General features: G+C 38.1%; 1 protein-coding gene across 3 annotated transcripts in view; it reads left to right on the forward strand.

Annotated features, from left to right (window-relative positions):
• Nucleotides 1–13,182, forward strand: part of Memo1 (mediator of cell motility 1) — a 96,829-nt gene that overhangs the window by 45,210 nt on the left and 38,437 nt on the right. For 2 of the 3 annotated variants that reach the window (XM_038318378.2, XM_038318379.2), the window contains 2 exons: nt 4,287–4,368; nt 8,481–8,549. In XM_038318378.2, coding sequence (XP_038174306.1) covers nt 4,287–4,368; nt 8,481–8,549 — 151 coding nt within the window. Of the gene's footprint in view, nt 1–4,286; nt 4,369–8,480; nt 8,550–13,182 lie in introns of those variants that run through there. The other variant, XM_038318380.2, reaches the window with a different exon arrangement.

Raw genomic sequence — 13,182 nt, forward strand, 5'->3', positions numbered from 1 at the left:
TAGAGGAATTCCAGGTTCTTTTGTTCCTGAAGAAGAAATAGAGCACAAGCATACATTTGTAGCTGAAACACGATATATTACACTATTATGAGGGAGGAAGTGTGCCAAACCAAGGATAGATTTCAGCAGCTCAAAGGGCGCCAGAGTACAAAGAGTTGGTGTTTTTATATTAGCTTACCCAGGGCTTTTGGCTCATTAGTATAGGGCAGGCTTTTCTGTGCATGCTGTTACTTGTGGTTCTGCACAGCTTCACTCTCACCACTGTCTACTCAGGGTGTGTCAAGGGCATTCTTGGACACACGGAGGTGCCTCTCATCTGGATCATTGGGAATTTTACATCCTCTGTCTGATACTGGTTTCCAGCTTGCTTCTTCGCCTACTTGATTTTTATATATGCTAATTTTATAAGACTTTGAATGAGAATTTCTGGACCTACTTTCTTCTGCCCATGTCTTCTAAATCATTTCCCCCCCTCATTAGTATGTCTTCTTGGTTCTGTGCCCAGTTGTCGATCTTATTACAGACTTCATCCCCTCCTCCTTCCTTCCCCTCCTTTCTGATGCAGGGTCACTTTGTGTCCTCTAAGCTGGCCTTGAATCCATAATTCTTCTTGGTCTTTTTGTGCTAGGATTGCAGACATATGCTACAGTACACAGCTTCTTGGTCTTTTTTAACATTTATTTTGCCGTCATCTGTCCATGCACCCCATAATTCTTCTCTTGACTCTCAAATCTATGACTCATTCTCAACTCCTTTTTCTGCCCCAGAGTCTTACTTTTTACCACTTGAACATCATCTAGAATTATGTACTATAATTTATTTTGTCTCAAATCAGTCTCTATTTTGTTTTATTTTATTTGTTTTTTGTTTTTTTGAGATAGGGTTTCTTTATGTAACAGTCCTGGTTGTCCTGGAACTCGCTCTGGCTCCTGAGTGTTGGAATTAAAGGCCCGTACCACCACCACCTTGCTGCCATTTTTTTCTTTTCTAAATTTTTTAATGTGTATTGACATTTTGCCTTCATTTATGTCTGTGTACAGTGTGAGTGCAGTGCCATGGAAACCCAAAGAGATGTTGGTTCCCTTGGGGCTGGTATTACAGGACATGTTTTAGCTTCCATGTGGGTACTGAGAGCCAAACCCAGGCCCTCTGGAAGAGCAGCCAGTGGCCTTAACTGTTGAGCCATCTCTCCAGTTCCAAAGTCTTCATTTTAGAATAAACTTTGAATAGATCATGTTTGCAACATCGTTGTTTATAACTAGTCTTTGTCAGCACTCTATGTGCCATGGGACCTGGGAGAATGGAGCCGATAAATGAGGCAGACTGAAGTCTCACGCAATAGCCAACTTTACTCAGAGCACCAGACAATTTATACTCTGAGGTTAAGAAAAAGAAAGCACCCGAGTAAAGTTCTCAAGTGTTAAAACAAGCTGTGGTGACGACATGTGTTTTCCTATGAAGGAGAGTTTAAACATGTAATTGAATAACAGCTGCAAGCAATACTGAGTAATTGAAGTCAGCTTATTCCTACCTGCCACACTGGGAGGAGCACAAAGACACTTTCCAAGAACAATTCCGTGTTTTGAAGAAACTGAGGCCATAAGACTCTTGTTTTCTTGGAGTGTTCTCACACTCAGAATTTTATACCACTCCATTCCTGGACCAGGTTCCATTGTCCGCTCTTCTTACTTTTCCTCCTCCTATTATTATTAATTGTTATTTTACTTAAGTTTTTAAAAACAGGTCAGCCAGGGCTATATAGTGAGAGTCTGTCACAGAAAGAAAGAAAAAAAAGTGAACATGTAAATCTTGAGAAATTGTGTAGGTCACTTCACTTCAGACTTCAATGTAGTTTGGAGGTAAATTTGATGTGCTCTTTATTTTTAATTTAAATATCTGTAATTTATGATTTACAATGAAAAGTCATAAACCTTGCAGACATTTTAGATGAAGTCATTATAGCATGTGTAAATAAACTCCTTGTTGGCAAAATGGTTCACAGTTCAGTGTGTGAGTCACCTGGAGAGCTTGTTAACATCTTTTAGCACTATCCCCAGAGGTCATGCTGACTCACCTCTGGCAACACGGACAGATTTTTTTTTCTGAAGTGAGCAAGTCAGGTGATTCTGGCCTGTGAACCCTCTCTGGATTATTTCAGGAAGAAGAATTAGGATTCTGTAAAAGGAGAACCAACCATGTCTGGTTAATTTGCTTGGTTTAATGTTAGACCATTTAAACCCCCCCCCCCCCCCCCATTTCCCTTTTCCTTCAAGACAGGGAGGTTTCTATGTAACTTTGGAGCCTATCCTGGAACTTTCTCTGTAGACCAGGCTGACCTCAAACTCACAGAGATCTGCCTGTCTCTGCCTCCCGAGTGCTGGAATTAAAGGCATGCACTACCACTGCCTGGCCCATCTAAGAATCTTAATGCAAGATACTCTAAAATAGGAACATAATACTGTATTATAGGATTGATGTTGAAATTGATTCACCTTTTAAAGACAGATGGTAGTTGTTCTCTTTGCTATTGCCTGATCTAGAATACAGACCTAGCAAATGCAAGACCGGTCTTCTCAAAAGTTTAAAAAGAGGCTGGACTGATTATTCAGAGGTTAACAGCACTTGTTCTTGCAGAGGGCCTTGGTTTGATCCATGCCTTCTCACTTCTGTGGGCCCCAAACATATATCTGGTATACACATACATATGTACAAACAAAGCACACCTTGAAGAAAATGAATCTATTTAATAAGAAAAAAACACAAAATAAATAGTGGGAAGGAAATAAGGATATCCATTCATAGTTGCTGAAGAATGGCACAGAGAAATGGGATATAGTAGAAGAAAAAATCAGTGGTATGCTTAGATTTTTTTTATTTTTTTAAATATTTATTTATTATGAACACAATATTTTGTCTCTGTGTATGCCTGCAGGCCAGAAGAGGGCACCAGACCTCATTACAGATGGTTGTGAGCCACCATGTGGTTGCTGGGAATTGAACTCAGGACCTTTGGAAGAGCAGACATTGCTCTTAACCTCTGAGCCATCTCTCCAGCCCCTATGCTTAGATTTTAGTGGTGAGGGTCAAGTCCAAAAAGGACAAGGTTGATGCAGGAGATTAGAAACAATTGTGAGAACAGAATTTTTGAGTAAGATAATCATAATGGGACTCAGTGTGTATGGCTTTTGGTAGGAGTGAGGGCAGTTTGTTGAAAAAGGAGAGAATGCTCCTGTCTCTACCTCCAGCTTGCAGCAGGAGCAAATTCCACCTTTGCTTGTTCCCTTTCTCTCTCTCTCTCTCTCTCTCTCTCTCTCTCTCTCTCTCTCTCTCTCTCTCTCTCTCTCTCTCTCTCTCTCTCCTCTCTCTCTGTCTCTGTCTCTGTCTCTCTCTCTCTCTCTCTCCTCTCTCTCTGTCTCTCTCTGTCTCTCTCTCTCTGTCTCTCTCTCTCTCTCTCTCTCTGCTTGTTTTTGCTTTTCAAGACAGGGTTTCTCTAGGTAGCTAGGGTTTCTCCTGGTACTCACTTTGTAGACCATGCTGACCTCAAACTCACAGAGATACTGTGTTAAGTGAAGTTTAAAAACTTTGTTTTGACTGATACATTCATATTAAATTATTTATATTTCCATATAAAAGGACATTATTATAGTGATGGGGTGCTTCACCTTGGACAAGACAAGAAGTGAAGAAAGAGGGGATGAAGGGCGTGGAATAAATGTTGATCTGTTGAAGTCAGTGGATTCTTAGAGTAGTAAATAGGAAAGAGAAAGTAAAGAGAGTGAGCTGTTGAAAATTGAACTTTTTGACGTGATGGAGTTATTAGTTATTGATAGGGGAGTAAGAGGGTGGAATGGATGGGGTGGATCATTGAGTGTGAGTTTTCAACTACATAGATATCATTTCAGTGATCAAGTGAAGTCAGAGTTTGTGCTGTGAAAAAACAAGTTCACTTAACTACACATTTTTCATTTACTTAAGAGTATTCTACTCCCTGTTGCATTTTGTTTAAATATCACCTCAAACTGTAAATTATTGATCTGTATGAAGATGCTTCTAAGAAGTAAATGGATAAAAACAAAATTTTACTTTGTCAATATCCAGCCCTATCATATCTTTTGGTAGCAAACCTACGACTTATTAAATTGAAACTTTAAACATTCAGACTGATGATTCTATTGTGCAGTAAGTTATTTTAGTACTGTGGAGGTTCAGTGAGGACACTGCAGCATGTGTGGTTGTCTGTAATACATTGCTTCACTGACTCTTTTTTTCCACTTGTCTTTTCATAGGACCTCAGCTAAATGCCCAGTTAGAAGGTTGGCTTTCACAAGTTCAGTCTACAAAAAGACCTGCTAGAGCCATTATTGCACCGTAAGTTTTAGCGTTCTTCTTTAGCATTTTTATTATTGATAAAAATGAGTGTATATTGAACTAAAAGTTAAAAACCAAATATTGAGTTGGAGAGATGGATCCATGTTGTTTTCTTTTCTTGGAGAGGTCTGTTTGGTTCTCAGCACCTGAGTTGGGCAGCTTAAGTTTGCCTCTGACTTCAATTCCATGGGATCCAACACCCTTTCATGGGCTTTGTGAGTATCTACACATTCAAGTAGGCACACACACACACACACACACACTAAAATGAGCAAATACATCTTTACAAAAAAATTGGGAACGATTGAGGTAGACACTTAACTTTTGGCCTCCACATGTGCTTGGACATATATGTGCTCTCCCTCCCCCATAACCTAGATTAATGTTTGGATGATGTTGATACGCATTTAAATGCCAAATACTTTGTGAGATACTGCATTTATGATGTCAGACTCTAATACTTAAAAAGCTGTAGTGTGCAAGTTTATTAATCTCCTGATCTTCACTTTATACAATGCTAATTAATACCTCCTTATACACATTTTTTATTTATTTCATTTTTAAAGAATGTGTTACTGAAATCAAACCCATGTTCTTGGAGGTCAGAAGAGGTGTGGGTGGGACTCCCCATAACTACGCGGTACATGTAGTTATAGCCAATATATGGGTGCTGGGAACCAGACTCCAATCCTTTGGAAGAACAACAAACTCTGCTAACCACTAAACCACATTTCTAGCCCCCAGGGTAGTTTTTTAGTATAGGAAAACTATTATCTGATCATCAAAATTGGTAAAATTGTTCGTAACAACTGAACTTCATGCCTATGTCTTCATTGTTCCTCTTACTTTCAAGTTTGAAGTTGACAAATGATACAGTTTTGGATGGGATGCAGAGTGATGCTGTTACAGTTTTTTTTGTTTTGTTTTGTTTTTTTTTGTTTTGTTTTGTTTTGTTTTGTTTTGTTTTTCGAGACAGAGTTTCTCTGTGGCTTTGGAGCCTGTCCTGGAACTAGCTCTTGTAGACCAGGCTGGCCTCGAACTCACTGAGATCCGTCTGCCTCTGCCTCCCGAGTGCTGGGATTAAAGGACCCCCCCCCCCGCCTGTTACAGTTTTGAATGCAACATGAGCTGACCAAGCCAGTCAATACACTTGAAACATTTGACATCTATAGTGGAATATTTGATATCTAGCCTTAAGTGAAATTGAAACACAAAGTATTCAACTGTTGCTATTCATCAAAGTTCTTTGGCTGAGGCATCAGTACCCTTGGTAACCTTGTTACTATTTCCCCATAACTATGATTCTACAATCTGTGAGTTCTGTGGATTTAGAAGAATCCATGTTTTTGGTGGGATGGTATCCTAATTTGTTTTTTTCTGTTGCTATGATAAAACTAAAAAACTAAAAACTAAAAGCAATTTGGGTAGGAGAAGGTTTATTTTGTCTTGCATTTTTAGATCAAAATTCATTACTGAGCTACGTGAGGGCAGGAACTCAAGGCAGGGACTGAAGTGTAAAGATCATGAATGCTGCTTACCTGCTTGCTTTCTTAGACAACCTGGGGACCCTCTCATTCCAGCCATTAACACAGTAACTACCTCATGGACATGCTGCCAGATGATTTGATGGGTTGGTCTCCTCTGCCTGTCTGAGACAGAGTCTCTTTTTTGCTGCTGTTTACACTTGAGCGACTGGTTCTGGAGCTCCTGGGGTTCTCCTGTATCCACCTCCATGCTTGCTTGAGGACTTCTGGGTCTGCATTTGCATAGATTCTGGGGTCCTTACAGTTTGACACATGAGCTTTACCCACTGAACCATCTCCCTGGTCCTTGTGACTTCTATCTTTTAAGTAGAATATATATGTGTATTCTGTTTTCTTTATAGATTCATCTATTGACTTGACAATTATGTTGGTTTTGTCAGTAGTGAAAATGGACTTGAAGACATGACTTATGATATATGGTTTCACATCTTTTATATAAATCACCCGGTGTGGTACTATTGGATTTGTTCCATTCTTGTTTGTTTTGGTTTGAGGCAGAATCTTACTGTGTAGTCCTGGATACCCTGGGACTCAAAATCTGCTTGCCTCTGCTTTTGTAGTGCTTGAATCCACAGCATGTGTCATCACATCCAGTCCTCCATTCTTTATTATTGCAGTCATATTTGGTTTATAGGAGCTCAGCAAATAATATCATAGAACATATAAACAATAGACTATATGGAATTTATGATAAAGTATTACATATTTTTATCATTATTCATAAGTGTTAGGAATATTTCCTAATTGAGCCTCTCTAATGGTGCAAAGAACTCCAATCAAACCAGATCAGACCAAATCAAAAATGCCCACATTTAATGAATGTGGAGAAGAGACAGAGACAGAGACAGAGACAGAGGGAGGGCACACGCAAAACCCAAAACCATGAGTTCCTTTTTCCAGGCTTGTGGGAATGGTCCTGACCCTCCCTGGGGAGGGGTCAGCGCTTGGCAGGCTGGGAGTTGGAGTCCAAGTGCTTGACAATTCCCAGGCCAGGGGTTGGGGTGACACTTCCAACTCAATATTACAATAAGTTGTATGTGTGTGTAATTTATTTAGATTCATTTTATGTGCATTGGTGTGAAGGTGTCAGATCCCCTGGAACTGGAGTTACAGACAGTTGTGAGCTGCCATGTGGGTGCTGGGAATTGAACCCAGGTCCTTCGGAAGAACAGTCAGTGCTCTTAACCACTGAGCCATCTCTCCAGCCCCTGTATTTATATTTTATCTCAGTAACATTGTATAAAAGCTTATGTACATATGAATGTGCAGTTTTCATTTCCTTCAGAGTCAGTTGTTAAAATATTTACCCTATGGGCAGTATACTATCTACAGTGATGTACCTGAAAGTGACTGATATTGGCTCAGGACACCCCAAGACCAAGTTCTCAGCACAAAGGAGTTTTATTTGTCCCAGAAGAACAAAGGGCAGGGAATAAGAGACGAAGACTTGTGACAGAGAAAAAGGGAAAAGGGGGAGGGAAGGAGAAAGGAGAAAGGGTATTTGCCTGGAGGGGGAGTGGAATGGGGAAACAAAGGCCTGCCTCTGGATAGAGAGGAAACAGATGTGGCCCATAGGCAAATGCTGGTTTATAAAGGTACAAGGGACAACCTGGTGTTAAGATGAGGTGTTCAGTTTTAATTGGGCATGTTAATTAAGGTGACCCAAAGGGGGGTTTTGATTGCTGAACTTTAGTACTTTGATAGCTGGACCTTGGTAGTCAGCCTCAGGAAGAGGAAATGGCCAAATAAGGGAATAGACCTTGGTGGCTAGCTTTAGGAATGTAACCTAACAGTTTTTTTTTTTTTTTTTTTTTTTTTTTTTTTTTTTTTTTTTTTGTGAAGGCAGAGGGAACAGGGAGAAGGGTAAGACCTGCCAGAGCTATGTTCGCCATGTTTCTTGCCCTTTAGACAGTGGTACAGAATACACTATCTAAAAGAAGTGAGTCTAGACTCATGTAGCAGGAATGATTCAAGAGAGATGATCAGAGAACAAAACTGTTCTGTAGGTGATAAGAGAATTGACTGAATGTGAAGCTGGAGGGTGAAAAGAGATAAGGAAGAGAAAACAAGAGGCATAATACACAGAAACCAACTCAGTTTCTTTACTGCTAAAGGCAGAGATATTTATTTGTTTTGGCGCTGTCTGTTAATTTCACTACAGAGGAATATCAAAAATTAGCAACTTAAAGTGAGCCTTGAATATCTCCAGATGTTACTGTCTTTCCCACCCAAAACCAAACTATCTATTGGTCATCCTTCATCCCACCCATATTGGTGCTGGGGATTAAACTCAAGACTTTAAACATGTTAAGCAGGTGCTTGATTACTGAACTGCATAACTGACACCTAAAAATATTTTTGGAGGTTTGTAATTGGAATATACTATGAAACAATTATGTTTTCTATTACCTTCTAGAAGTTGCAACATTAATTATATTACTTTTTAATTTATATGCTTAATTCTGTTATATGATTCATAGTTTTTACATTTGTTCCTGTAAGTTTTCTTTTCTTTGGACTACCTTGATTGTGAACATGGAGATTGAATCAAAACTGTTTTGTTTGTAGCCATGCAGGATACACGTACTGCGGCTCCTGTGCTGCCCATGCGTACAAACAAGTGGATCCATCTGTTACGTAAGTTCATTAGGAGTAGCTTGGGAGTGTCGTAATGGCAAAGAGTTTATTCTGCTTGGGCTTTCCAGGCATCTGTCATTCCTTGTGTTGGTTAAGACATACCTTAATACTTTTTCTTTGAGGATTTACTTTTTACCTTGTCTTTAGGTGTCAGATGTTTCATTCTGAAACTACTACAAAGTTAAACTATTTGAGTTTTAGTTTTCATTTAAAAACCTAGATGTGAAAATTTTAAAGAAAAATGACATTTCCTTTGTAATTACTAAAAGCAAAAGTTTTGTAGCAGTAAAGAGAAATTAAATTGAAAAGATTCTAGTTATTTGTTATTTCACCTTGGTCTGAAAGTCAGCTATAATCAAGGTTGTTTTAAGTAATAATTTGTTCTAAACTTTTCTCAGTTTGGTAGAATTTTTACTGATTATATGCTAGAATTAGATTGGTTTAGGAATATGTAAATAAGTATAGCTATGCTGGGGGAAGTACAAAGTGGGCCTTAAGCAGACTGATGGAAACTTTGGTAAAAGGAGGAAGGAAAGGGTGAGGGAAAAAGCCAAGAGTAAAGGACAAAGAAGAGGAGGAAGTTAAAGTATTCAAACAAGTTTAATTGATATTAGATGGCATGTTAGTATTTTAGAGATCAATTGAATCATTTTAATGATCAATAAATGCTGGATAATAATCAAACATATAACTGTTGACTTGAATTTTAAGTAAGTTCTAAGACTATGAGTCCTAAAATGCAGAAGGTTAAATGTTAAGGTTAAGATTGCAACAGTAGCATTTATTTAATATCCAATATTGAATAGTGAATTAAATAAATATGACAGCTTAATTAATGTAATATTTTATAGATATTGAAAATGAATATTACCAGGCATGGTGATGCACACCTGTAATCCCAGAAGTGAGGAGGCTGAGCTAAGAGATAACAAGTTTGGGAACAGCTGGAGCTACACTGTGAGACCATTATTAAGTAAACGAAATATGCTATGAGGGATTGTAGTAATTTTAGAAGATACTACATAATAAACTAAAAGGAGTTTATAAATTTGTACCGAATTGAGAAGAAAATATATACTCTATTAAGTAAAATTTTTCATAAGAACATTTAAAAAAAACATAGTTATTTATGGATGATATATTGCATATGTCTGTTAAAATTTTTTATACATGTATTTAAAGTCTTTTGATCATATTTACTCCCTATTTTGTATTTTTACCTCCATCCCACCAAGTCCCTTCTTCTTATGAGCTGATTGAGTTTACCTGGGACTGCATGCATGAGCATGAGTGATCATATCACTAAGGATGATTCCTTCTTCCCAGAACCATTAACTGCTTATGATACCACAGTACTCTTCAGGGTAGTGCATTTAATTTTTTTTTTCTTTTTTGGTTTTTCAAGATAGGGTTTCTCTGTAGCTTTGGAGCCTATCCTGGAACTCACTCTGTAGATCAGGCTGGCCTTGAACTCACAGAGATCAGCCTACCTCTGCCTCCCAAGTGCTGGGATTAAATGTGTGCACCATCACTGCATGGCCCCTAAGCATTTTTTAATATGAAGAATGGACAAATTGGGGAGTAATGGAGTGTGTGAATATGATCAAAATGTATGAAATTCCTAAAGAATTTATAAAATATTAATGATAATAATGAGCATGACTTTTTTTTATCATATTAGTCTTTTTCCTATTTTGATTTTTGTTTCTGTGTTTTGTTGGTACCTTTTTTCAAGAGAAAACAAAGTTGGGTAGGTAAAGAGGTGGGGGGAGGAAGGAGCATGGTTAGAGTATTTTTTATGAAAAAAATCTTAATTAAAAAAGATCTTAATAAGCTAAAATTAAAAGTAAACTCTTTAATATTTAATTTTAAAAGAATTATCAAATCATTTTCAGGGTGAAAAATAAAAAATATGCAAGTACAGAAGTAGTTGTGTGGGCTGGAGAGATGGCTCAGCAGTGAGAGCACTAGTTATTCTTCCCAGGTTCAGTTCCCACTTGGCAGCTCACAACTTTCTGTAACTCCAGTCCCAAGGCTTTTGATGCCTTCTTCTGATCTCCAAGGGCACCAGGCATGCAGGTTTTGAACATCCGTACATGTAGACAAAATAATCAAGCACATAAAAATGTTTAAAAAATTAGAATAAAATTAAAGCTATTTATCAAATAATAAATCATTGGTTAATAATGAAAATGACTTTGTGTGTGTGTGTAATGAGGCAAATCAAATCCAGGATCTTATACATGTTAACAAGCTCTCTACTATCCTTAATTCCCAAATACCATGAACTAAATGAAACATTAAATGTGAAACAAGAACATTTCCTCCTATCATAATGAAAGATAGTGGGAAAGGACACATTGCTTTTACATTTCTTTTACAAAATATAGTCAGGTTTGGTGGCGCACACCTTTAATTCTAGCATTGGGAAGGCAGAGGCAAAAAGGCTATCTGTGAGTTCCAGGGCATCCTGGTCTGTATGGTGAGCTCTAGGACAGCCAGGATCACATAGAATCTGTATCAAAAACCAAAAAATATATACGTATACAGTTTTATATTACTTACATATTATAATATATAACTATATTAATATAATGCTGTTTATGTTTATTATGTAAATCTACTGTACATTTTAAATTATTTTGTTTTTGAAACAAGAGTCTGGCTTTGTAGCCTAGGCTGACCTTGAATTTGCAGCACTTTTTGCCTCATCCTCTGAAGTGCTGGGATTCCAGGTGTGTGCTACCTGGCCAGACTTACTGTGTAATTTAACTAGAGCATAGCTCTGTGCTCATGTCTGCTTCTGCATTCCATTTGTTAGGATTCATTTTCTCACACAGGTACATAGTTACAAAGGGAGGAGCAGTTCCATCACCTTTCCCATTAACCAGAAATGTTTTCTTTAATACTAACCCAGGACACAATAAAAATAGTTTCTTGAGGGTCAGTGCAAATCTTTCAAATGATGTTTTATTATACAATTTAAAAAATTAAGTTTGTTCATACTACCATCTGAAATATATTGGACTTAATATTCACTTGAGAGCTTCAATTTTTTTTTCTGTACAACAAATACATCAGTTGTTTTGCTTGAAATATCAGGCTTATTTGGTTTATTTTGGAGAAAATTTCTTCCAAATACCTACTATTTGTGTAGTTAATTTTTTGAAGTGAAAATTGTAGTTCATGAAAAATATGTTCAGTTCAGCCCTCAGCTCATAATGCACAGGTGATTTTCCCTGTGATATAATGTTCATTTGCAGAAATGCTTTTTGAATCTGTCCTCATATTTGAATATCTTTTGTCATGCAACATTAAGATGTATTCTCTAGGGTCAAGATTTCTGGTGAAATTTGCCTTAAAAAAGAAAAAAAAAAAGCAGTGTAACTGTGGACGGACTACTGGCGATGTTGGTTTCACTGCCTTGAAGGCTGGGCCAGCAGATTTACTTACCCTCATTTCTGCAGCTTAGGTGTGATCAGCAGTGAAGAAAGCAGGGACCTTCCTTTTCACTATTAGGGGATGAGTTTGAATTGTATACTCCATTACAGGGTGTCAAATGTTATAAATATATGGTCCACATTATGATAGTTGATAGGATAGACCTTAAAAGGGTTATTTGATTTCAAGGATGGGAAAGCATTGGTAAAGCTTCACTGTGTAATTGGTTTTTAAGTTAAACCAACCAATCAAAGGGAATGACAACATATAGTTGTTAGTTCATCTAGGACCTGTAAGACTACTGTATTCATAGATGTTAACAGTCAAGGGGAGGTAAAAGGAGTACAAGAATTTGCTAGTTCATTTGCGCCTTTTAAACCCATTTTAGGAATAGGAAGTGGGTACTACATTGGGTAGTGTTTGTTGCACAGTCTTGAGGACTCGAGTTCTGATCCCCGGAACTGCTGTAAAATCTTATGGGGTGGTGTGCCTCTGAAATGTAGTGCAGGGAGTTGGGAGGGTGGATGGGGCAGAGACAGGAAGGAAGACCTTTGGACTCGCTGGTTAGATAGTTCATAATAATAATAAATAATAAAGTGGAGAGCTACTGTGGAAGATACCTGGTGTCAAACTCTGGCTTCAACATGTCCTCTCATTCTACATCTAAGCCTCTCACACCCTGTCCAAAGCCATACACACACTCTAGGGGATTAAAAACCCTCGCAAAATCCCACTTATTTTAAGGGGTTTACTTGATTTCATAACCATGAAAAGCAAGGAAGGATTTTTTTTTGTTTGTTTTTTATTTTTCAAGACAGGAATTCTCTGTGTATCTCTTACTGTCCTGTAGCTAGCCTCAAACTCACATTTCTGCTTTTCTCTGCCTTCCAAGTGCTGGGATTAAAGGAGTGCACCACCACAGCCCGGCTCAGGAAGGACTTTTAACATAAGGGAAAGGGTGAGGTGGTGCACACCTCTAATCCCAGTATTCGGGAGGCAGAGGCAGGCACATCTCTGTGAGTTCCAGGACAGCCAGGGCTGTTACACAGAGAGACCCTGTCTGAGAAACCAGACACAAAAGACAGGTGACAGTGAAATGAGCAGAGCTGAGTTCCAAAGATTACTTTGGGCTGTTAGAAAATTTTAAAAAATGGGGCCTTTCATTAAATTACTTTTCACATTGACAGTTGTA

This window comes from Arvicola amphibius, chromosome 2 (genome assembly GCF_903992535.2).
Source record: "Arvicola amphibius chromosome 2, mArvAmp1.2, whole genome shotgun sequence".
NCBI lineage: Eukaryota > Metazoa > Chordata > Mammalia > Rodentia > Cricetidae > Arvicola > Arvicola amphibius.